Source organism: Myotis davidii, unplaced genomic scaffold, assembly GCF_000327345.1.
Source record: "Myotis davidii unplaced genomic scaffold, ASM32734v1 scaffold44, whole genome shotgun sequence".
Lineage (NCBI taxonomy): Eukaryota > Metazoa > Chordata > Mammalia > Chiroptera > Vespertilionidae > Myotis > Myotis davidii.
Genome location: NW_006299705.1, coordinates 16,688,331 through 16,708,222, shown reverse-complemented (window position 1 = coordinate 16,708,222; position 19,892 = coordinate 16,688,331). Strand labels below are relative to the sequence as shown.

Below are 19,892 nucleotides of genomic sequence, written 5' to 3'. Positions count from 1 at the left end.
ACTCAGTTACCTGCAGCATTCCCAGAGTGGGGGTTGGAACTCCATCCAGACCACATGACCTGAGAAAGGGGAGAGGATGCATCCTCATACAAAAATCTGGGTTGTTTTGAGCTGAGAAAATGGATAATGGATGGGATTGCAAAAATGAACAAAATATTCATCATACAGGAATTTCTCTAATCAAAGATTTTGCCATTTCCAGAAATCATCAGATATTTCAACTATGAACTGCCTGAGACAGCATTATAAAGAGCTGTCTTAATGATACCTGATGTTTGAGAAAGTAAAAAATGATTTTTTGTGCATCTTTAGATCATCAAAAAGAAATATAGCTGACTCATATTATTTTAAATTCCCATCAAAATGTCTGTCTGAATCTAATCTTTTGCCTTGACATTTCTTTCCTTGCATTAGAACATTAGAGCCAACGTTTGTACAGAGGATTGATGTAAAAGTGTCCTTTGAAGACCATCTCTGTATTCATTATGAAATCATGTTTAAAGGGACTGTCCATTACATTATTCATAGTCTTTCCCTTTGCTCCTCTTTGCTGTGAAGGATGAGATTTTTACATTATTTACAAGCTAACAACTTAGCCCACCACAGTTATATAAATACACACACACACACACACACACACACACTGACAGAGACCAGAGCCTTGTGGCAGAGACACAGATTGTTTATTATTCACAGCAAGCGCAGCAACCAGAGCAATATCTTGTGTCAGTTTTCTACACTGCAGTTCCCACAGGGCAATGAGCTAAGAGCCAGATGTTATCTCTGCGTGTACATAGTAAGTTGCATCACAGGAGAGGAAACCTGAAATTAGGAGATTTAGCCTTTTATACGGTTGCTGGTAGTCTGCCCAGTTTGGTGGGGTTGGGGGAGAGGGAGAGAGAGGGAGGGAGAAGGGCACGTGTCTCTGGAGGGGAAGGAGGAGAGGCCGTTATATTTAGTGCCCTGTGACCTGTCTTGGGGAGTACATCACTAGATCTCTCCAGAGGAATATACTTCCTTTCAAAATTGTTTGCTATTCAACCATGTCCTTTTCTCAGAGGACCCAATCTGTCCAGGGCTGAAAGAAATCTTTGGAGAACTGTACGCTTATACTCATGAAAATTCAGTGGCAGAAAAATAATCTCTATTTTCTGTTGAATTTGTGTTTCCTTTAAATATTAAGAAAACCACAATGTGTTTGCCTCTTTGCCTTGATTGACAGTGAGTTTCACAGGTAAATTTACAGCTTAGTTGTGATAACTTATTCCAGGAAATCTGAGATGAGAGAAACAGGTTGAAGGATTAAATGACTTATCTAAGGTCCACATGCTGACTCTGACTCTCTTTTGAAATCTATTCAAGATCAACACACCTATGCCATCTCTTCTCCTTTGTTCTTGTTGTAATTGTCTTAGGACATAGCTTTAATTTTTAAAGTCCTTATCAATAAAATATTTCAAAATATGTGAAAGGTAGTTTATAAGAAGTTCCATCAGTATTTACCTGGTAGTAATATTCTGCCATATTGCCTTCAGAAATCTCCTTTATAAAAAGAAATATAATTAACCATGCCCCAATCCTGTCCCCTTTTTCTTTCTACCAAACTTAATCATTATCCTGATGTTGCTGTGAACATTTCCATGCATATGTTTATATTTTCACTATATTTGTATACATGTATTTTACTGTGTATACTTAAAATTTATATAAAAGGTATGCTGTACTTATCTTTTTGAAACTTCCTTTTTTTCTCAAAAATTTATATATGTAGCTATGATTTATTATTTTAATTTCTTTGGGGTAGTCTATTGTAATTCACAGTTTATCTGTTACTAGACAGATGGATAATTTAGTTTCCAAATTTCTTGTATTACAAGTAGTGCTTCAGTGAACATTCTTGTAAATAACTCCTCATGCATATGTATGAGACATTCTCCGGATGTATATCTGGAAGAGGGATTGCTGGGTCATGAGGATGCATGACTTCATTTTTATTATCTATTAGAGGCCTGGTGCATGAATTCATGCATGGGTGGGGTCTGGCCACCCATCCTGATGGGGGCTGATTGGGGCTGGGTCAGTGGGGGGGGAGGGGCCGTGGGAAGTTGGGGGGCCGATTGGGGCCCTGATCAGGCCGGTTGGCTGCTGCAGTGTGTGTCATAGCAACCAGTCATTCCAGTTGTTCAGGTCATTCCGTCGTTATGGTCACTTGGCTTTTATATATATAGATTGTCAAATGCTTTTTAGATTCAGTACACTTGGGGATCATTGTGATTCTTGAATCTGAGGATAAATTCTTCAATTCTGAAAAATTCTTAGTCATTATTTCTTTAAATATTACTTCTTTCTCATTTTCTCTAATCTCTTCTTCTGGAATGCCTATTAAAATAGCTTAGAGTCTTCTCACTTCATTCTTTGTCTATATAATGTCCTCATATTTTCCCTTTATCTTTCTTAAATGCACTTTGAATCATTTCCTCTGAGCTATCCTCCAATTAATCAGTTCTCTCCAGCTGTATCTAATATGCTATTTTACTTATTTAATGTGTTTTAAATTTCAAACATTATACTTACCATTTCTAGAAGTTCTAGTTGGTGTTTTCCCCAAACTTCCAATTTTTTTTCTTTTCAAAGTGTCTTTTATGAGTTTGTTTCTTTTTTAAAAAATCTAATTATTTTAAACACACTTCTATGTGGTCCTTTAAAAGATTTTTCTATGAGATATTTGGGGGATGCTAATCTTCTTGACTATTGTGATATAATGTCTCACTCATAGAAGATAATTTCTTTTGGTGTTTTGTTTTATTTAACTGAAAGTTTTTTTCCAATGGGGATTTTTTAAAAATAGAAATTCCTTGTCTCTTAGAACTGTTCCTCTACAAGATTAAGCTAGTGCTCCAAGCGTGTCAGCCCCTGGTGGAGCCCAGCTTTCTCACTTTCTTCCTGGACTGGTGGGTGCACTTGTCCCAGTCCCCTTTCACTGAGACTCCCCAAAGGCCTACTCCTCACCTCATGTGTATCCAAGTCTCATCTCTAGCCTCTTCGTTGAAACTCAAGCCCCAGCCATTATTTCAGGGTCCAATAACATCCCCAGAGCTCCTGGGATATAAACTCAGACACTTACTCTTCCAGTTTTTAGTTTCCTCTTTGTTCCTGGCAAGCGGATTTCCTTCCTTCTTCCCTCCCTTCTTCCCTTCTTCCCTTCCTTCCTCCCTCCCTCCCTCCCTTTCTTCCTTCTCTCCTTCCTTCTTCTCTTCTCAGTTTTATATTGCATTTTTGATATACAAATTTACATAGAATTTGTAGGTTGTGTGTGTGTGTGTGTGTGTGTGTGTGTGTGTGTGTTTCTCCATTAACTCTGCCATGTTGCTGGAACCAGATATCCTTCAGCTTTGCTTTGTTTGTTTGCTTGTTAATCCTCACCCAAGAATATTTTTTTATTTTTTCTGTTGATTATTTTAGAGAGTGAAAGGGAGAGAGGGAGGAAGGGTGTGAAGGAGAGAGAGAGAGAGAGAGAGAGAGAGAGAGAGAGAGAGAAACAAACAAACATTGGTATGAGAGGGACACATCAATTGGTTGCCTCCCACATGAGCGGCTGGGCTGATGGAAGCTGCAGCCCAGGCACAAGCCCTTGACCAGGAATTAAACCCAGGACCCTATGTCTAAGGACTGATGCTATAACCACTTAGAAACACCAGCCAGGGCCCATTTTATTATTATTATTTTAAATTATTGATTGATTTGAGAGAGAGAAGAAGGGGAAGAGAAGTGTGTGTGGGGGGGGCAGGGTATTGAGATATGTTGTTCCACTTATTTGTTCATTGGTTGATTCTTGTATGTGGCCTGACCAAAAATCAAACCTGCAACCTTGGCATATCAGGATGACACTCTAACCAACTGAGCTACCTGGCCAGGACCCAGCTTTACTTCTTAATATCTTTTATAAATTTCAGTATAAAAAAAAATTTCAGTATAAGATGGTTGAATTTGGTTTTGGAAGTAAGTAAAGTATAATTCTACTTTTTCATTCATTCAACAAATACTTTTGAAAACCTGACATGTAAAATCATTAGCTTGGGTAGTAGGCATTTATAGATGTCTTGTCCTGGGCCTATGAACTGTGGGTGTTATAAGCAAGCAAGCAGTGCTAGTAGATTGTAGCAATTACATCATCAAAGTGTGCAAAGTGCACTATGGAAGCATCAACAAGGGGCATGCCATTCCAAAGAGTAGTCAGTGTAGGCTTTCCAGAAGGTGATACTTGACCTGAGACATGAAGTAGGAGAAATTAGCCTTGCAAAGGGAGAATCATTCCAGGAAGAGAACAGTGTATATTAAGATGCTGAAGCAATCAAGAGCATGCCTTACTTAGGAAGTGTAAGTAGTTTTAAATGGCTGGAGTGAACAAGTGGGAAAGTCCCAAGTCAGAGGTTCCTGGGCCCTTGAGGGTAGGAATGAGGAAGAAGCTCTACTTGGGGAATGTGCATTAACTAGGATGTAGAATCAGAATTGCCACTGAAAGGAAACTAACTTGTTTCAAGGAAGAAAACAACATACTGTATCTCAAATCTGAAAGTCTCAGTGATGACTAAGAGAGATGTATGAACAGTGAAGACAATGGCCTGGAGAGTCAAAGGAACAACAGAATAACATAGGCGATGTGGAGGTCAATGGCACCAAGGTGTGTCAAGATGTAAGTGGCATAGCACAGAGGAGCTATACCAGCCCTGCTACACTGCTTGGCTGCCTTCCCAACGTGACGGAGTTCAGCTTATGCAGTGTGAATTCCAACATGAATTCTTTCAAGATTTGCCAGGCTGCCTGTGTCAAGGTGGAACTTTGCGGTGTGCAGAAGTAAAAGGAGTGAAATCTGGAATTACTTTGCAAGGAGATATGCTTTGCGGATGCATGGAGGACATTGCTTTATGTATGAAAGCAAGCAGCCTCATTAAGCTATCTTTAGGTATGTTCAAAGGCCCTCTTCATGTGCTCTGTCTCATCTCTGATGAGAGGATGGTGTACCCAGAGCACCTTGAATGATTCTGCCAAAGCTTTGTTGGATATTATGTAGGTGGGAACACCAGTCAGGCAGATTGCCTCCCTCAAGAACATAAAGGAGTATTTTCATGAGGACCCTGACTATATATCTTCAATTCAAAGATACTAGTATTGTGCTTCAATTCACCATAGCTAAGATCTGGAAACAGCCTAAGTGCCCATCAGTAGATGAATGGATTAGAAAACTGGTACATCTACACGATGGAATACTATGCTACTGTAAAAAAGAAGGAACTCTTACCATTTGCAACGGCATGGATGGAACTGGAGAGCATTATGCTAAGTGAAATAAGCCAGTCAATGAAGGAAAAATACCACATGATCTCACTCATTCATGGATAATAAAGACCAGTATAAACTTATGAACAAAAATAGATACAGAGGCAGAGCTGCCTCAAACAGACTGTCAAACTGCAGCGGGAAGGCCGGGGAGGGGAGGGGGGCTGAGGGAGGGGGGTAAGAGATCAACAAAAAGAGAGTTTGGGTTAGGAGGTTCCAGCTGGACATCTTGTTAAAACAGACTTCCTTGGCACCTGGCATTTGCTTTGCACCTTTGTGAGTCAGGTTGCTCCTCAAAGACTTCTGGGTTCTGCAGGGCTGAGGTTGTACTGATATCCTAGTATCTGCGAGTTCTAGAAGGGGCCTCAGGAATGGAGAACTGAGTGGAGAATATCCTGATGGTTTTCGACATTCCCAGCACCAGTGCTCACAGATTGGAGCATCTGCTAAGCCTTGTAAGCTGCTCTAAGCTGCAGTGACCTAGATAATTAGCTTGAATGCTGACTTGGGCCAAGACACGTCAGCTCCCAGACATAGTTGTTGACTTTGGCAGGCCAAGCAGGGCCACAGGACCGGGAGCACTTCCGGCATTAGAGATAACTGTTTCTACTTTGTGCAGGCGAAGTGAAGAAAACAGCCTCTAAAAGGTCTGTGCCACAGGCGGACCCCAGTGACTTACAGTGTTTTTCCAAGATGAGGGTCAGGTTTTTCTAAGTAAAGTTTACTCCTTACCCCTCACCCTCCGGTGTAGACTACAGTTTTGGGTTTAAACTACAAACCTCACAAATATCAGGCACTTCTGTAGGTCCTTGGATGAGCCTGCCATGAGGCTCTCTTGGGTGGTGTAATTCAAGGCCTGGGGAAAGGGACCATTCCTAGAAAGCAGAACTACCGAAATCTTGAAAACATAATTCTCCAGTTTGGCCAAGAGGTTGGGATGTTTGAGCTTTTACAGGACCACCCAATTAAGAGCTTATTTGAAACCAGTGCTCCACAGGATGTTAATACTGGGATAAACAAAGTCAAATAACTTTCTTTACTCTGTGTGGACTGCTAGGAGCATTTGCTGTGCTCATTAGTATTGTGAGTTGCTAAGCAAAGACATGGTCATGTAGCTTTCCCAAAATAGGAAACACTTTTTTTCCTGGACCTATTAACTGTAGTCAGTATTTCTTACAACACCTACTAGTGAGTCACTGAGTTAGTTTTCCCTATTACTCCCCTGATATCCCTCACCAAGATGGTTTTGGACAACATAAGTGGGACCTGGTAATACTCCAACCTTCAGGTCACCTGTAAATGGATCTTTATTTTCTAAACTGCTTATAGTTTCCTTTTTTGGTGATTTATCCCATTATTAGTGAAAATAAGATAAACACAGTTCTTTTATTAAATGAAGCAGTCAAAATTATGTGGGAGAAATTTAAATATTGAAATGTTTTTACTGTTGAAATATCCATATATCTTATGTAGTAATATTACCAAATTAAAAAAAAGAAATATATGGGAATAATATTGATATGAATACTTTTAATTTAAATATGCAAAAAAACAAAATATAACAAGGTTAAGATAAAATTTCTGAAATAGGCCAAGATTATTTAAATAAAGCCTTCAATTTACCAATTTTTTTATCTCATTTTTACCATGCACTGTTCCTGCTCATAGCATGCCAAAGATGAAACAGGGTAGCTTATAATATGAAAAACATGTATTACAAGTGAGTCATAAGTTTGAAGAATGGCCACTTGCCTGTAGCCATGAATTTTGGAGGAAATGTATTTTCTAAAAGGATGATTTGTCAAAGGAATAGCAAGTAGTTATTAAAAACATTAAAATGGTGAAAAACTGACCCTTAGGCAATGTATAGATTTATCACTCAGAAGCATAACATGTATCAAATACATAATTTATTTTGAAACTAATCAGTTTTAATTACCTTTAGGTGAAGGACAAAATCTGAAAGAGAAAGATGCATTGAAAGAGTGACTTACGCATTCAGACTCTTCTATTTTTACTGCATATGGCTTACCAGTTATTAAATATGGACCTCTCACTTGCATTTATATATTCACAAACTCATAATCTTTTACTCTGCTAAGAGGCATTTTGCTGGAGTGTATCTGCTTTCCTTCCTAATGTCAGCATCTGCTCTCTACTAGTATAACATCTCCTTATAGCCTAACAGAGGGACTCAAAGGCATGCTATCATTTTGATTCTTCTACAAGAGGAAAACAGCAACAGGTGCTTTATTTCCTGGGAAAACTTCCAGAATGACTTATAGAAGGAGGGGGCTAAAACTGCCCCTACCTATCCCTGTATCTGAGTTGGGATAGCCTGAAAGGTAGGAAATAAGAAGGGCCTCCCCCCACCAGCCATCTCTTAGCTACTAGGCTAGAGAATATTTTTGCTTCAGCATTCCATAAGTCTCTTAAGAAATAAGAAGGGAACTTGTGATAGCAATTTTGTTCATCATTCAGCAGTGACAGCAGCAAGCAAAAACAGAGTTTACTACAATAACAAGTATTTAGAACAGAACCTGGTACACAGGGCCACGTAAGATTTGCTCATTAAAATGTTATCACAGGTTCTTTGGAAACACACTTGAAAGAGCTGCAATATACCACTGAGTAGATATAGTGTAATTTACCTAATCATTCTATCGTTTCAGTTTTTCAATGTTGTAAATATCTGTTCTTTGTAGTTTGTGTGCATTATTTTATCCGCTACAGCCTGTACCTTTTGGGAGTTATTGAAGCCATCAAGTAGCTCCGCTGTTACTGCAGAAAAGCATGGCTAATGGCCACGGCACTGCTGACTGGCAAGGGAATGGTTTTCCGAATGTCCTCATTTTATATCCTACTCAAGGCAATAGAGGTGGCCTATGAAAGTATAGCTCCCTTGAATCGAATATGTAGTATTATTGTTCTAGGCAGGGACACCTTCTGTTGCCAGCAGGTGGAAACATCTGAGAGACAAACCCATTATTGATGTAAACCTTCTCTTGGTTTCAAAAAGCATGCTGGATGCGAGCACAAAGCATTTCCTGAAGCGTAATGATCATCTAGGATTAAGGATGGCCTTCAGCAGACATATAATTAACATTTCCAAGCAGGTCATTAATCTCCAGGAAATGTTCAGTGTGTTGATTACTGTTTGCTTAATTGAAGAAATGAATAATGTAGTAAAGGATGATTACATAAATTTGAAGAGACTGTTGTTCTAATATGCACAGCAGCACCCTCTAGTGAACACTTGGTAAATGTAAAAAAAAAAAAAAAAGTTAAGGTTTTTATTTTTTATTATTTGATCTTAAGGAGGGGAAGGGAAGGAAGGCCGGAGGGTTGGAGGGAGAGAAACATTGATTGCCTTCTGGTACAAGGAACGAGGCTCTGACCAACTGAGCCACACCACCGGCCAGCGCAAGGTTCTTAAAATTGACATGTCAGGTTTTGATGAGCAAAAGAAAGTATCTTTTTACAAAAGGAAAAAAAAGAAACTAATATATTTTTAGAATGTGAAAACCCAGATTGATCTAAAGTAAATGACTTTATTTGGAAAAAATACTTAAAGTCTCATTTTTCAATAACACTATAAAATTTAACATTGTAACATCGAAAACTTCTGTTTTAACAAGAAAACTCTCTTCTGTTTTTGCAGATCAGAAAGGGTTCTTTGTTTGATATCATTTCCTTTCCAGCAAAGACTGCTTTAACTAGCATAATGTATGCTTCATACGCAGCACTAATTTATTTGGTAAGTTAAGCAAAATTATTAGAATCTAGAAATAAATATCCTTATCTTATGTAAGATTAAAGGTATACTGTACATTCTACTCATAAACCAAGGTACTATTCTCTTGTTACACAAAATAATTTTACATTAAAAATTCACTAAAATCTCTAAAAGCTAATTTGCTTAAATAACTTAAATTATTTTGTTTTTATAAGGTTTATTACCACTTGGTCAAAATATTGTGGTTTTTGCTTTCATTTAGCTATAGCTGTTTTGTTTCAGCCATTGTGCCATAGTTGGCTAAAATTCAGTATTCCATTGTTTAAGTCTGTGATTTGGGGGAAAACAAGTATTAGTGTGTTTTGAATTATGAGTGCTGTAAATTAAAAGTGTATTTTGAGTTACAAGTGCTGTAATTTAAAAGTGTTCATCCAAAGACTCACTTTCCTGGTGAAAAAAACACCCTTTTCCTATTGCCCAAGAACACTTATTGTGTTCTTAATCAAGTGAATTTATATATGTAGGTATATCTGTAGACTCTCTGTTTTATACAGTTGATCTATTTCTCTATTCTTGTACCAATTCAACACTATGATTTACAGAAGCTTTATAATGTCTTAATAATTGACAAAAATATAAAAGCTTTTATAAATTATAAGGGATTATTTATTTTAATCTATTGCCATTTATACTTACCTTTAAGTTTTTTTAAAAATATAACATACAAAGAGAAAAGTACGCAGCTTGAATCATCATAAAATCTATTAACCTATGTACCACACATGTCAAGAAAAAAAATATTACTATCATTCTAGAAGTCTCTTTCTTATCCCCCTCATAATCTATAACCTTGTCTATAAAGGCAACCACTATTTTGACTTCTAACACCATAGATAGTTTTGTTTGCATTGTATATAAGTAAAATTATATACAACATATTCTTTTGTATTTGCCCTTTTTTGCTCAGCACCATCATTGCAACATTCATTTATTTGATGCTTGTAGCAGTAGTTTGTTGATTGTCATTGCTGTGTAGTATTCCATTAATTGACTCTATCACTATCCATTGTACTGTTGAACATTTAGAATATTTACAGCTTTGGCTATTGTAAGGTGCTATGAATATTCTTGTACATATATTTTTGGTGAAATTGCTGGACCATAGAATATGCACATGTTCATCTTGTACAAATGTTGCCAGTTTTCCAAAAATGGTTTTAACAATTCATTCCAGGAAATTATAGAGTCCAGTAGCTCAACATCATCACCAACACTTGGTATTGTCAGTCTTTTCCATTTTAGTCATTCCTGTATATATGTGATATAATTATATTGCGGTTTTAATTCACATTTCCTTGATTATTAATGAGATTGAGTGGATTTTTATACATTAATTGGACATTTGAATGTCCTTTTTGTTAATTTCTGTTAAAGTATCTTCTTATTTTTCTATTGAGAATTGTCCATCCTTTTTATTTCTTATTATACTTTAAAAATATATCAGGAACAAACCCTCTTTTGGTTACATATGGGCAAATTTATTTTATTCTATGACTTCCCTTTTCCTGTTTTATCAGTGTGTTTTAAAATGGAAGTTCTTCATTTTAATATAATTTAATTTATTAACTTTTCCATTATGTTCAGAGATTTAAATATCCTAATTAGGAAATTTTTACCACATCCAAAGTCATGAAACTCTTATTTCTGATGCATTCTAGGAGCTTTATTATTTTACCTTTCACTTTTAGGAATTGGTATGAAGTAAGAGTCAAACTTTTTCTCCATGGGTATCCAATTGAACAGACTCACTTCCCTGGTGAAAAAAACACCCTTTTCCTATTGTTCAAGAACACTTATTGTGTTCTGAATCAAGTGAACTTATATATGTAGGTATATTTGAAGACTCTCTGTTCTATACAGTTGATCTATTTCTCTATTCTTGTACCAATTCAACACTATGATTTACAGAAGCTTTATAATGTCTTAATAATTGGCAGAATAAGTCCTCCTTTCAGCCTGTGAACATGGTATCTCTTTCTGTTTATTTAGGTCTTCTTTATCTTAATCATTTTTACGGCTTTTTTGTTAGATGTCTTGCACATTTATGTTAATATTTTTTATCATATTGAAACACACAGTAATAAAGACTAAAATTCCCCATAATCTAGATTCAGTGCAGTCCCAATTTAAATATGAGCAGGTGTGTGTAAGTTGAGTAGTTAATTATAGAATTTATAGGGAATTACAAAGAGTCAAGAATACCCAAGATACCTTTAAAAAAAGTAAAAACAACAACAACAACTTAATTTTAAACACATATACAGGGTTCTTTTTTAAAGAACAAAGTTTATCAAATATTTTGAAAGTATTTCAAATTTTTGAGATGTGTTCAATATCTTAACTGTGAATTTCATACAAAATTGGCATTCAATTCAGCTAGAATGCAAATACACTGCAAAAAATGGGTTGGATGAAATGGCTATGTTGAACAACAACAACAAAAAAAAACGAAAGAAAAAAAGAAGCCTAAAACCAAAATTAAACTGTAATTTCCCAAAGGCTTTTGAAATAATCCACATGATTTTTCATGCTACAAACATTCTAAGCAGGTAATAGAAACAATTTTTGGTTATCTGATAATTGGTCATATATGCATCCAAGCAAGACCTAGGAGGGGCCAGGTCTGGCATTATGGTTTTGAAGGCATATAACATATATGTTGGAAATTAACACTCTGACTGGAACCATGCCAAATGAAAAGTTGACAGAAATGTGAACAACATTAAGATGAGCTAAGAAATCCATGGAGATAAGGAAGCAATAATCAGAAAAGTAGGAAGAAAATCAGTGCAAAGGAAATAGACTCAGGAGGTTGAGATTGATAATTGTCAAAACAAGCAGAAGTCATCAAGAAAAGTGAAGATTTTATTTCCATTTGATTTAGTAGTGAAGGTGTTGGAGGTAACCATCTTGAGAACTTTCCTTCCTTTTCTAAAACTGGGGCAGAAGTGGTTAAAATGGGCACAGATAAAATTTTGTAGGTGAGGGAAAAAGAAATATATCAAATAGGATAGGTCTTCCCAAACTTTTGTCATAGCATGGCATACACAGAAAATGATCATATTTGGGATAAATGCATGAAGCTGTCTGCAGCTGGAAGTGATGCACCTCAAGTTTTATAGCTCTAGGTGTGGACATACTCAGATGCAAGTAAAAAAATACCTGCAGTTGCCTTAATTGATAAAGATATTTAAATATCACTCTTAATTAAAAGTCTGGAGTTAGGCTGGCATTCCCAGGTTTGTACAATGGATTTACAATGTCATCATGAACCCAAAGCATTCTGTTTTTGTATTTCTCTATATGTTTTGATACTTTCTTAAAGTACTAAATGGTATTTTTTGAGGGGAATTGGATCACGTTTATTTAGATATCATTTAGCTTACTAAATTTTTACCAAAATGGTTGTGCCCTTCCAGTTGTACACACAGAGTCCAGGGGCTACAAAAGCAAAAACAGAAAACCTATTGTGAGGTATTAACATGTTGGAGACATTTCATCTCTCAGAAGAAATTTTCATTTAATTAAATCAGGAGAATAAAGAAAATGTTTCATTTAATTAAATCAAAGGATAAATATATAGAACATTAATGAATTAAGAAAAAGGATGTAAAGCTTATCTTTATTGAGTTATACTAGGTTTTAATTTTCTTTCTAGATTATGGTGCTATATATTTAGAACAAGGAATCAATCTCATGATGTTTGCCATGTGCCAGGGGTTCCAGAAAGGAAGTGCTTCTTTATTAGAATATATAGATTAATAACTTTATATTAAACACTAGAGGCTCAATGCACGAAATTCGGGCAAGGGGCTTGGCCGTCGCAGCCCTGGCTGCCTCGGCCCTTGGGGCCCACGGCCTCGTGGCCCCACCCACTGGTCATTCTGGAAGGTCATTCCGGAAGGTCATTCTGCTGTCAGGTCTAATTAGCATATTAGCTCTTTATTATATAGGACTTTATTGGACTTTTTATCTGCAAGTTTAGTAGCTTAAAAAGAAACTTTACTTTTCAATATTTTTTCATTATTAGACAGTCTGTGTTAATGCTGTTCTGGAGAAGGTAAAGAAAATTTTCCAAGAAGAAGAATCCATAAGGCAAAACAGAGAGGAGAGCAAACATCTTAGAAAATCCTTTTCTGAGCCTGCGCTTTCTGAGCCTATGTTTCCCGATGGTGAAATCAAAGTGAAATCTTATTGTTCATTACTGGATCAGCCTGACAATATTTCATATTTTCCTGATAATATGCTGAGTAATAAGATCCAGGTTTTACATTCTGTGTTTGACCAATCAACTGAAATAAATGAATGAGCAAATCTGTACATAAATATCACTGAACAGCTTAAGAATTATCTATGTAATAACATTTCATCTGATAAAACTAGGAAACTAGTTTTCATATACTGACTACTCTGCTTTTAAAAAGGGTGGGGAGGAACTAATAAAATGTCATTCACAAGTGTTTATATGGTAGAGAAACAAAATGAATATGACTATAATTATTTTTTAATGAACATGAAAATTTACCCTTTGGTGGGTTAGACTTTATGCTGTGGTTTATAACATAGGAGTATGTACTGTATAATACATTTACGTTTTTATTAAAGACTTGTTTTGAGTATCTTTCTAATTATTTTTCTGGGAAGAAAAAAAAACCTCTATCAAAATGCTACATATCTTTTTATGGATATTTTTCAAAGGATACTTATTTTCTATCTACAGGCTAGATAGTTCTGCCTATTTCACTTCTTTTGTAACTCATCTATAAAGCATGAATATTTTGCAATTCATTGTTGTCAGGAATTTATGAAACAGAATGTTTACAAATCTGATGAGAAGATTTCTGTACATGAGGACAGGGCTTGATATGACATTTTTTATTTCCAGATTAGAGTAACAGATCTAAAGCCAGAAATCAAGTCCATATTACTCATTGTTGCCACTGGATCCTGAGAGAAAATGCTCTATAATTGAGCCTGCAAACTAGAGCCAGGGCTTTGCCTGTAGGAGGTACTGTGGTTTGTTCCATGAATTAAAATTCTGGCCACATTTTAAGACCTGCCTGGTCATTGGAGGACTGGCACCTGATAGAATAGGCTGGGATGTGTCCATCCTAGAGATGGTACATTTCCTCTACCTGGTGAGTAGCTACTGTCATAAACAATCCTATCTAATAAACAGGGAATATGCTAATTGACCCTCATGCTGTCGCAAAAATGGCAGCGCCCACAGCCAATAAGGCGGGATTATGCTAACTGGCTGTCCCACCTTCAAGATGGCGGCACCCACAACCAATAAGGAGGGATTATACTAATTGACTGCTCCACCCTTAAAGATGGTGGTGCCCACAGCCAATAAGGAGGGAATATGCTAATTGACTGCCCTGCCCTCAAAGATGGCGGTGCTGACAGCCACAAGATGGTGGCAACCAGTCCCCTCAGCCCACCAGCCCCCCAGGCCAGGTGAGTCCCTTAGAATGCTAAGTATTAGGTTTGGAGCTATAATATGATCCTATGCCACTAAGAAAACTGCTGTGCTTTGAGACGAGGTTTGTTTTTCTCCAAATTCATATTCTCCTATGAATAGCTAGGTCTTTCTGTTGTTACTTGTTCTTATATCCTAGATGACCAGCACCCCGGGAATTACTGGTATAGTACAGGCACCAGGCAACCAGAACAGCATTGGCCAAAAATAATTGGCAGGGTAAACCATTTCACATCAACTCAGCAGAAAGGATTCTGAGGAACAACACCCTACATCTCTTCCCTCTGTAACATTTACATGAAAAATAAAAACATGATTACTTGAAAATTTCATATAGGCACTCAAAGTACTTTTGCTCACTGAATAAGAGACTTCACATCTCCCATGGCCGGGCAGCAGCTCTAAGTGTCTTCCTATGTTGAGACTATGTGTCTTGACCAGAGAGAAACTGAACCAAAATTTATGTGGCTTTGATGTTTAGCACATTGATAAGCTTCATATTTTTAAATTCAGCATTTCTGGAGGCAATTTTTAAGTGTAAAAAGTCTGCTGTATACATATTTGAAAAGACAGAAATTAAGATTTAAGCATTTCAATGTATTTACATTTTACCTTAAAAAGTAGTAACAACAATCAAATAGGAGAGGTGAGGAATATGTGGAGGTATCAATGAAACAAGAATGGAAGACTGCTAAAATTGCTGAAATTGGGTGATTTGAGTTTATTATATAATTCTGTTTACTTTGCATATATTCAACTTTTCCATGATAAATAAAACCCGCTATGTCAAGGACCACCTCAATTTTTCTTAATAGATCTTATTTTATACCTTTTCTTCATTTTAGTTCAAATTACTTTCATCCTTCTTTAAGTGCACATACCAGGCCTATGCATTTTATAGATTTCATACTCAGTACTTATGCTTTTGAAACTTTCAGAACTGTATGATTTTTAAAGATAATTAATGTGCCTATGTTGGAAAAAAGTAATCATCTTTGGTATTGAAGCAAGGTTATTTTTAAAACATACACACTTTTCATTGCCATATAATTTTATCAGGAAGGACTCTTAATTACTTTGAAGTTTCCAGTGGCATAAAAATCTGAGTCATACTTAACAGGTTCATTAGAAAGAGTCACATAAATATTCCCATTGTCCACTGTCACTGTATGAATCCTTTGCTTTATTCCTTTGGAACACCACTTGGGTTTTGCTGATGGGTCTTTAGGGTTTATAGACTGATAGAGTCCTTCTCCTGTTGCCAAAGTAATTTTGAATTTATGCCAGGGGCAAACTACACACGGTCGTCCATCAAAATCCTAGGGAAGGAAATAATTGATTTAATAGTCTGATATTTCCAATGTTCACAATAACCCTCAGACTCAGCACAGAATCTATTGCAGAAGAATCAGGTTAAGGAACAAGACAACTTTTCTTTTTCCTCCCATTTAGAAATTATTCAGCATAAGGCAGGATCTAATCTTAGCAGTTATCACATCCGTTTTGCTATTGATGAGAAGATAGACCTCTGCCAGAAGATTACTAGCTCAGCAGCTATACCTATTGCTGCAGCTGTGCTGTTACCTATTAGATGTCAATGTTACTTCCTTGACAGAAATGAGGCAATGGCTTCAGATGCTTCTTAAGGAATTTTCACTAACTGCTGGAAGAATGGTAAGCTTCAGATATAATTCAAGAGAGGTTACTAAAAGCATGAATGCATATATTAATTGAAGAGCAATTTACGATCCAAAGTAGTCAATTCTCAACTTCTTAATTGTATTAAAACGGTGCTTCTCAAATTTAAAAGAGCACAGAAGTCACCAACATTCTGTTAAAATTCAGTAGGCCTAGGGTGGGCGCAAGATGCTGCATTTCCAAGAAGCTTCCAAGTGACACCAATATTTCTGGTCTATTGAACATACTTTGAGTAGCAAGGTCTTAACAGCTCTCATGGTCTGTCATGGTCTGAAATTGGGAGAAATTCTTCCATATTTATCAGCACCAGGTGCTTACATTTTTTAAACACCAGAAGTGCTGGAATACTGACATTATATCCCCAGAAAGCTGTTGGCAAAGATTCATATTTTCATAAATTATGAATTAATGTTTTCCTAAATTATTAATTATAAATTAACATTCATAATTTAAATACACATCCTTTTACATGAGGACTTGAGGGCAGGTGGGGGACTAGGTAGATATGAAGGGTAGAGAGAGTAGAACACTAAGTTTAAGATTGTACTTTGTACCAGTCAAAGAAAGTGAGAGAGAAAGAGAGAGAGAGAGGGCTATCAGTTTCATGAAATAGAAAAACACAATATTCCATAGCATGGCTATTTATAATTTATTTAAACTGCTTCCTATTGTTAAAACATTTAGGTTGCTGTCATTTTAAAAAATATATATTTTTATTGATTTCAGAGAGGAAGGGAGAGGGAGAGAGAGAGATAGAAACATCAATGATGAGAGAGAATCATTGATTGGCTGCCTCCTGCAACCCGGGCATGTGCCCTTGGCCGGAATTGAACCTGGAACCCTTCAGTCCACAGGCTGACGCTCTATCCACTGAGCCAAACCGGCTAGGGCTGTCATTTTTTATTACAATAAATAATGCTACAATAACCATCTCCTATATACATTTAAACATTTGTGCAATTATATCTGAAGAGTAGATATCTCAGAGTGTAATCGCTAGGTCAGAAGACATACATAGTTCTCACATTTATCTGTGAAATGGTCTTCTTTACATTGTAGGGCTGAAAATTCCTAAAATATTAGCAATTATGCTAGAAGCATTAAAGTATAGTGCAAAGACAAATATAAATTATTTTTGACTACAGAATGAAATAAGAATATAAATAGAAAACATTTGAGTTTTTTGAGAATAGATTTAATCTTACATACCTCTATTTCTCCCAAATGTAAAGGTCCTCCTGAGTCTGAAAAGAAATTGAGTATTAAATCTAGTCACTAAAAAACCCCTGAAATTTTGATGGTTTTGTGGTTAGCAAACAAGTACAAGATTTACAAATAAAAAAATAAAATCTTACGGTAACAGCGAATATCCATAGCATGATATTCTCCTTTGTGGTAGAAAATGACCACTTCTCTATCATGGACAACAGCTGTCATCCTTTCAGATTTCTTAATGTCATCTTCTCTGCCAACATAGACAGAAGAATATTCCTCCTTCATTTCAGGATCTTGTTCAGGGCTACCAAGATCCATGCTAGTTGAGCCAACAAGAAAAAGGGAAAAAAATTATAAATTATGGCCTTCACTAGTCAGACTATACCTTAACTCACAGATGATCATATTGTAAGAGAAGTCTGATTTCTCTGAGACTGATAGAAGCATTTTTTGTAGCTATATAATACATTTTAAAATACTGAATTATAGTCATGATTTTGAGTTACAGACTTTTAAAGCTTGCCAAAATTAGGCAAGACTCCTCACTTTAAAGCTGGACTTATATTAGATTCATTTCAGTGTGTAAGGTGGATATTTCAGAACTCTTAAAACAAGACTAAAGTTTCACTATCCTTTTGTTCCCGATTGAACTCAATGCTAAACAACATTTGGTTGTTATCCTGTTGAATTTAGGACTCCACGATAGTCTGGATAGTCGTGGACCTCTAGGCTGAGGTGTATCACTTTTCCCCCCTTCTTTATGTATTGGTTTTGGGTGTATAGCTTAGTGGTAGACAATCATAATGTACATAGCGTTTCCCTCAATATTTCCAGTACCTCAACTGGCACCGTACATAGTTACACAATATTATTGACTGTATTTCCAAACACCAGTTCTCTCTTTGGGTCTGTGAGTCTGTTTCAAGTTTGTTCATTTATTTTGTTCTTTAGATTCCACACATAAGTGAAATCATATGGTATTTATCTTTCTCTGATAGACATTTCACTAAGCATCATACCATCTAGATCCATCCATGCTGTCTCAAATGGTAAGATTTTCTTTTCTTCCATGGCTGAATAGTATTCCATTGTAGATAGGAACCACAGCTTTTTTTATCCACTGGCCTATTGATGGGTACTTGGGATGCTTTCATAGGTTGGCTATTATAAATATCGCTGCAATGAACATAGGGGTGCATATATTCTTTCAAATTTATGTTTTGGGTTTCTTTGGATAAATCCCAGAAGTGAAGTGGCTGGGTCGGCTCACTTGGTTCTGCCTAGCATGGACAGCCAGCTCTTACAGATCAGCCAGACGACTATTCTAGCAGAAGGGGATGGGTATGAATGAACACTTCTTTCTTAAATCAGAAATTGTCACTACTTTCTTCTGCCTCATTTGGGCATTCAAAGAGATGACTTCTCTTCAGGTAATTTACAGCAGTATGTAAACTCATATTGCCAAAGATTTAGTAGAGAATTTGCAGGTATTATATATTTCTTCTCATCCCAGATATTTAGCCTATTTCTTTGAAAGCAACCCTTTCAAGGACACTGTCTGTATATTTTAAGAACATAGTCTTCAGGCCTTCTAGTGGTTTCTCTAAATACTTATTTAATCCTGTACAACTGACTAGAAGTTTGAAAATGTTAGTAGGAACAGAGCATTGGCTCATTTAGTTATTGAAAAAACTTGAGGTATAACTGACATACACAACATGTTAGTTTTGGGTGTACAACATAATGATTTGATATTTGTATATATTGTGACATGATCACTGCAATAAGTCTAGTTAATACCAGCAGTATAGATAATTATGGAATTTTTTTTCTCTTATAATGACAACTTTTAAGATTTACTCTCTCAGCAACTTTCAAATGGAGGATAGCTCATTTAAAAAATAAATTCAGTCCTGGCTGGGTGGCTTAGTGGTTTAAGTGTCATCCCATATACCAAAATGTTTGCTTCCCCGTGAGGATACATTCTTAGGTTTCAGATTTGATCCCTGCTTGGGGAGTATATGGGAGGCAAGTGAGCCATGTTTCTCTCTCACATTGATGTTTCTCTCTCATCGATGTCTCTCCCTCTCTAAAAAAAAAAATCAATAAAAACATATCCTCTGGTGAGGATCAAAAATTAAAAAAAGAAAAAACACCAACAAGTTCATAAAACAAATGATTAAAAAGTAAAACCTCTATGTGAATGTGTAGAAATGAGCTTTAGATAGAAGGGATAGAAGGGATTTATACACTACTTTGAAGTTAGTTCTGAGCCATAAGGAAGATAGATATTAGAGCCTGAGCTCCAAAATTGAAGTATAGGATGAGCACTCACCCTCCCTCCTTTACCTCCCCCCCACCCCG

General features: G+C 36.3%; 2 protein-coding genes across 10 annotated transcripts in view; one reads left to right on the top strand and one right to left on the bottom strand.

The window, feature by feature from the left end:
- Positions 1-17,871, top strand: part of SPATA9 (spermatogenesis associated 9) — a 56,200-nt gene extending 38,329 nt beyond the window's left edge. For 6 of the 9 annotated variants that reach the window (XM_015571651.1, XM_015571647.1, XM_015571648.1 and 3 more), the window contains 2 exons: positions 8,999-9,094; positions 13,164-13,624. In XM_015571651.1, the coding sequence (XP_015427137.1) occupies positions 8,999-9,094; positions 13,164-13,442 (375 nt within the window). In that variant the 3' untranslated portion in view covers positions 13,443-13,624. Of the gene's footprint in view, positions 1-4,541; positions 4,964-5,956; positions 6,031-8,998; positions 9,095-13,163; positions 13,625-14,018; positions 14,272-17,790 lie in introns of those variants that run through there. The other 3 variants (XR_001515867.1, XM_015571650.1, XR_001515866.1) reach the window with 3 other exon arrangements.
- Positions 15,313-17,891, bottom strand: RFESD (Rieske Fe-S domain containing). Its single transcript, XM_006775545.2, has 3 exons — positions 17,669-17,891; positions 17,523-17,557; positions 15,313-15,934 (listed from the first exon to the last, which is right to left on the bottom strand). The coding sequence occupies exons 1-3, from the start codon at positions 17,844-17,846 to the stop codon at positions 15,671-15,673; spliced, it is 477 nt and encodes a 158-aa protein (XP_006775608.1). The 5' UTR covers positions 17,847-17,891; the 3' UTR covers positions 15,313-15,670.
- Between the last annotated feature and the right edge of the window lie 2,001 nt (positions 17,892-19,892).

What these genes read in the sequence shown, in the direction of transcription:
- RFESD (XM_006775545.2), bottom strand. Translation starts at nt 17,846, where the DNA reads ATGGATCTTGGTAGCCCTGAACAAGATCCTGAAATGAAGGAGGAATAT. An exon ending in TATGGATATTCGCTGTTACC is followed by an intron (nt 17,558 to 17,668) that starts GTAAGATTTTAT and finishes ATTTCTTTTCAG; the next exon opens with ACTCAGGAGGACCTTTACAT. An exon ending in TACATTTGGGAGAAATAGAG is followed by an intron (nt 15,935 to 17,522) that starts GTATGTAAGATT and finishes TTCCTTCCCTAG; the next exon opens with GATTTTGATGGACGACCGTG.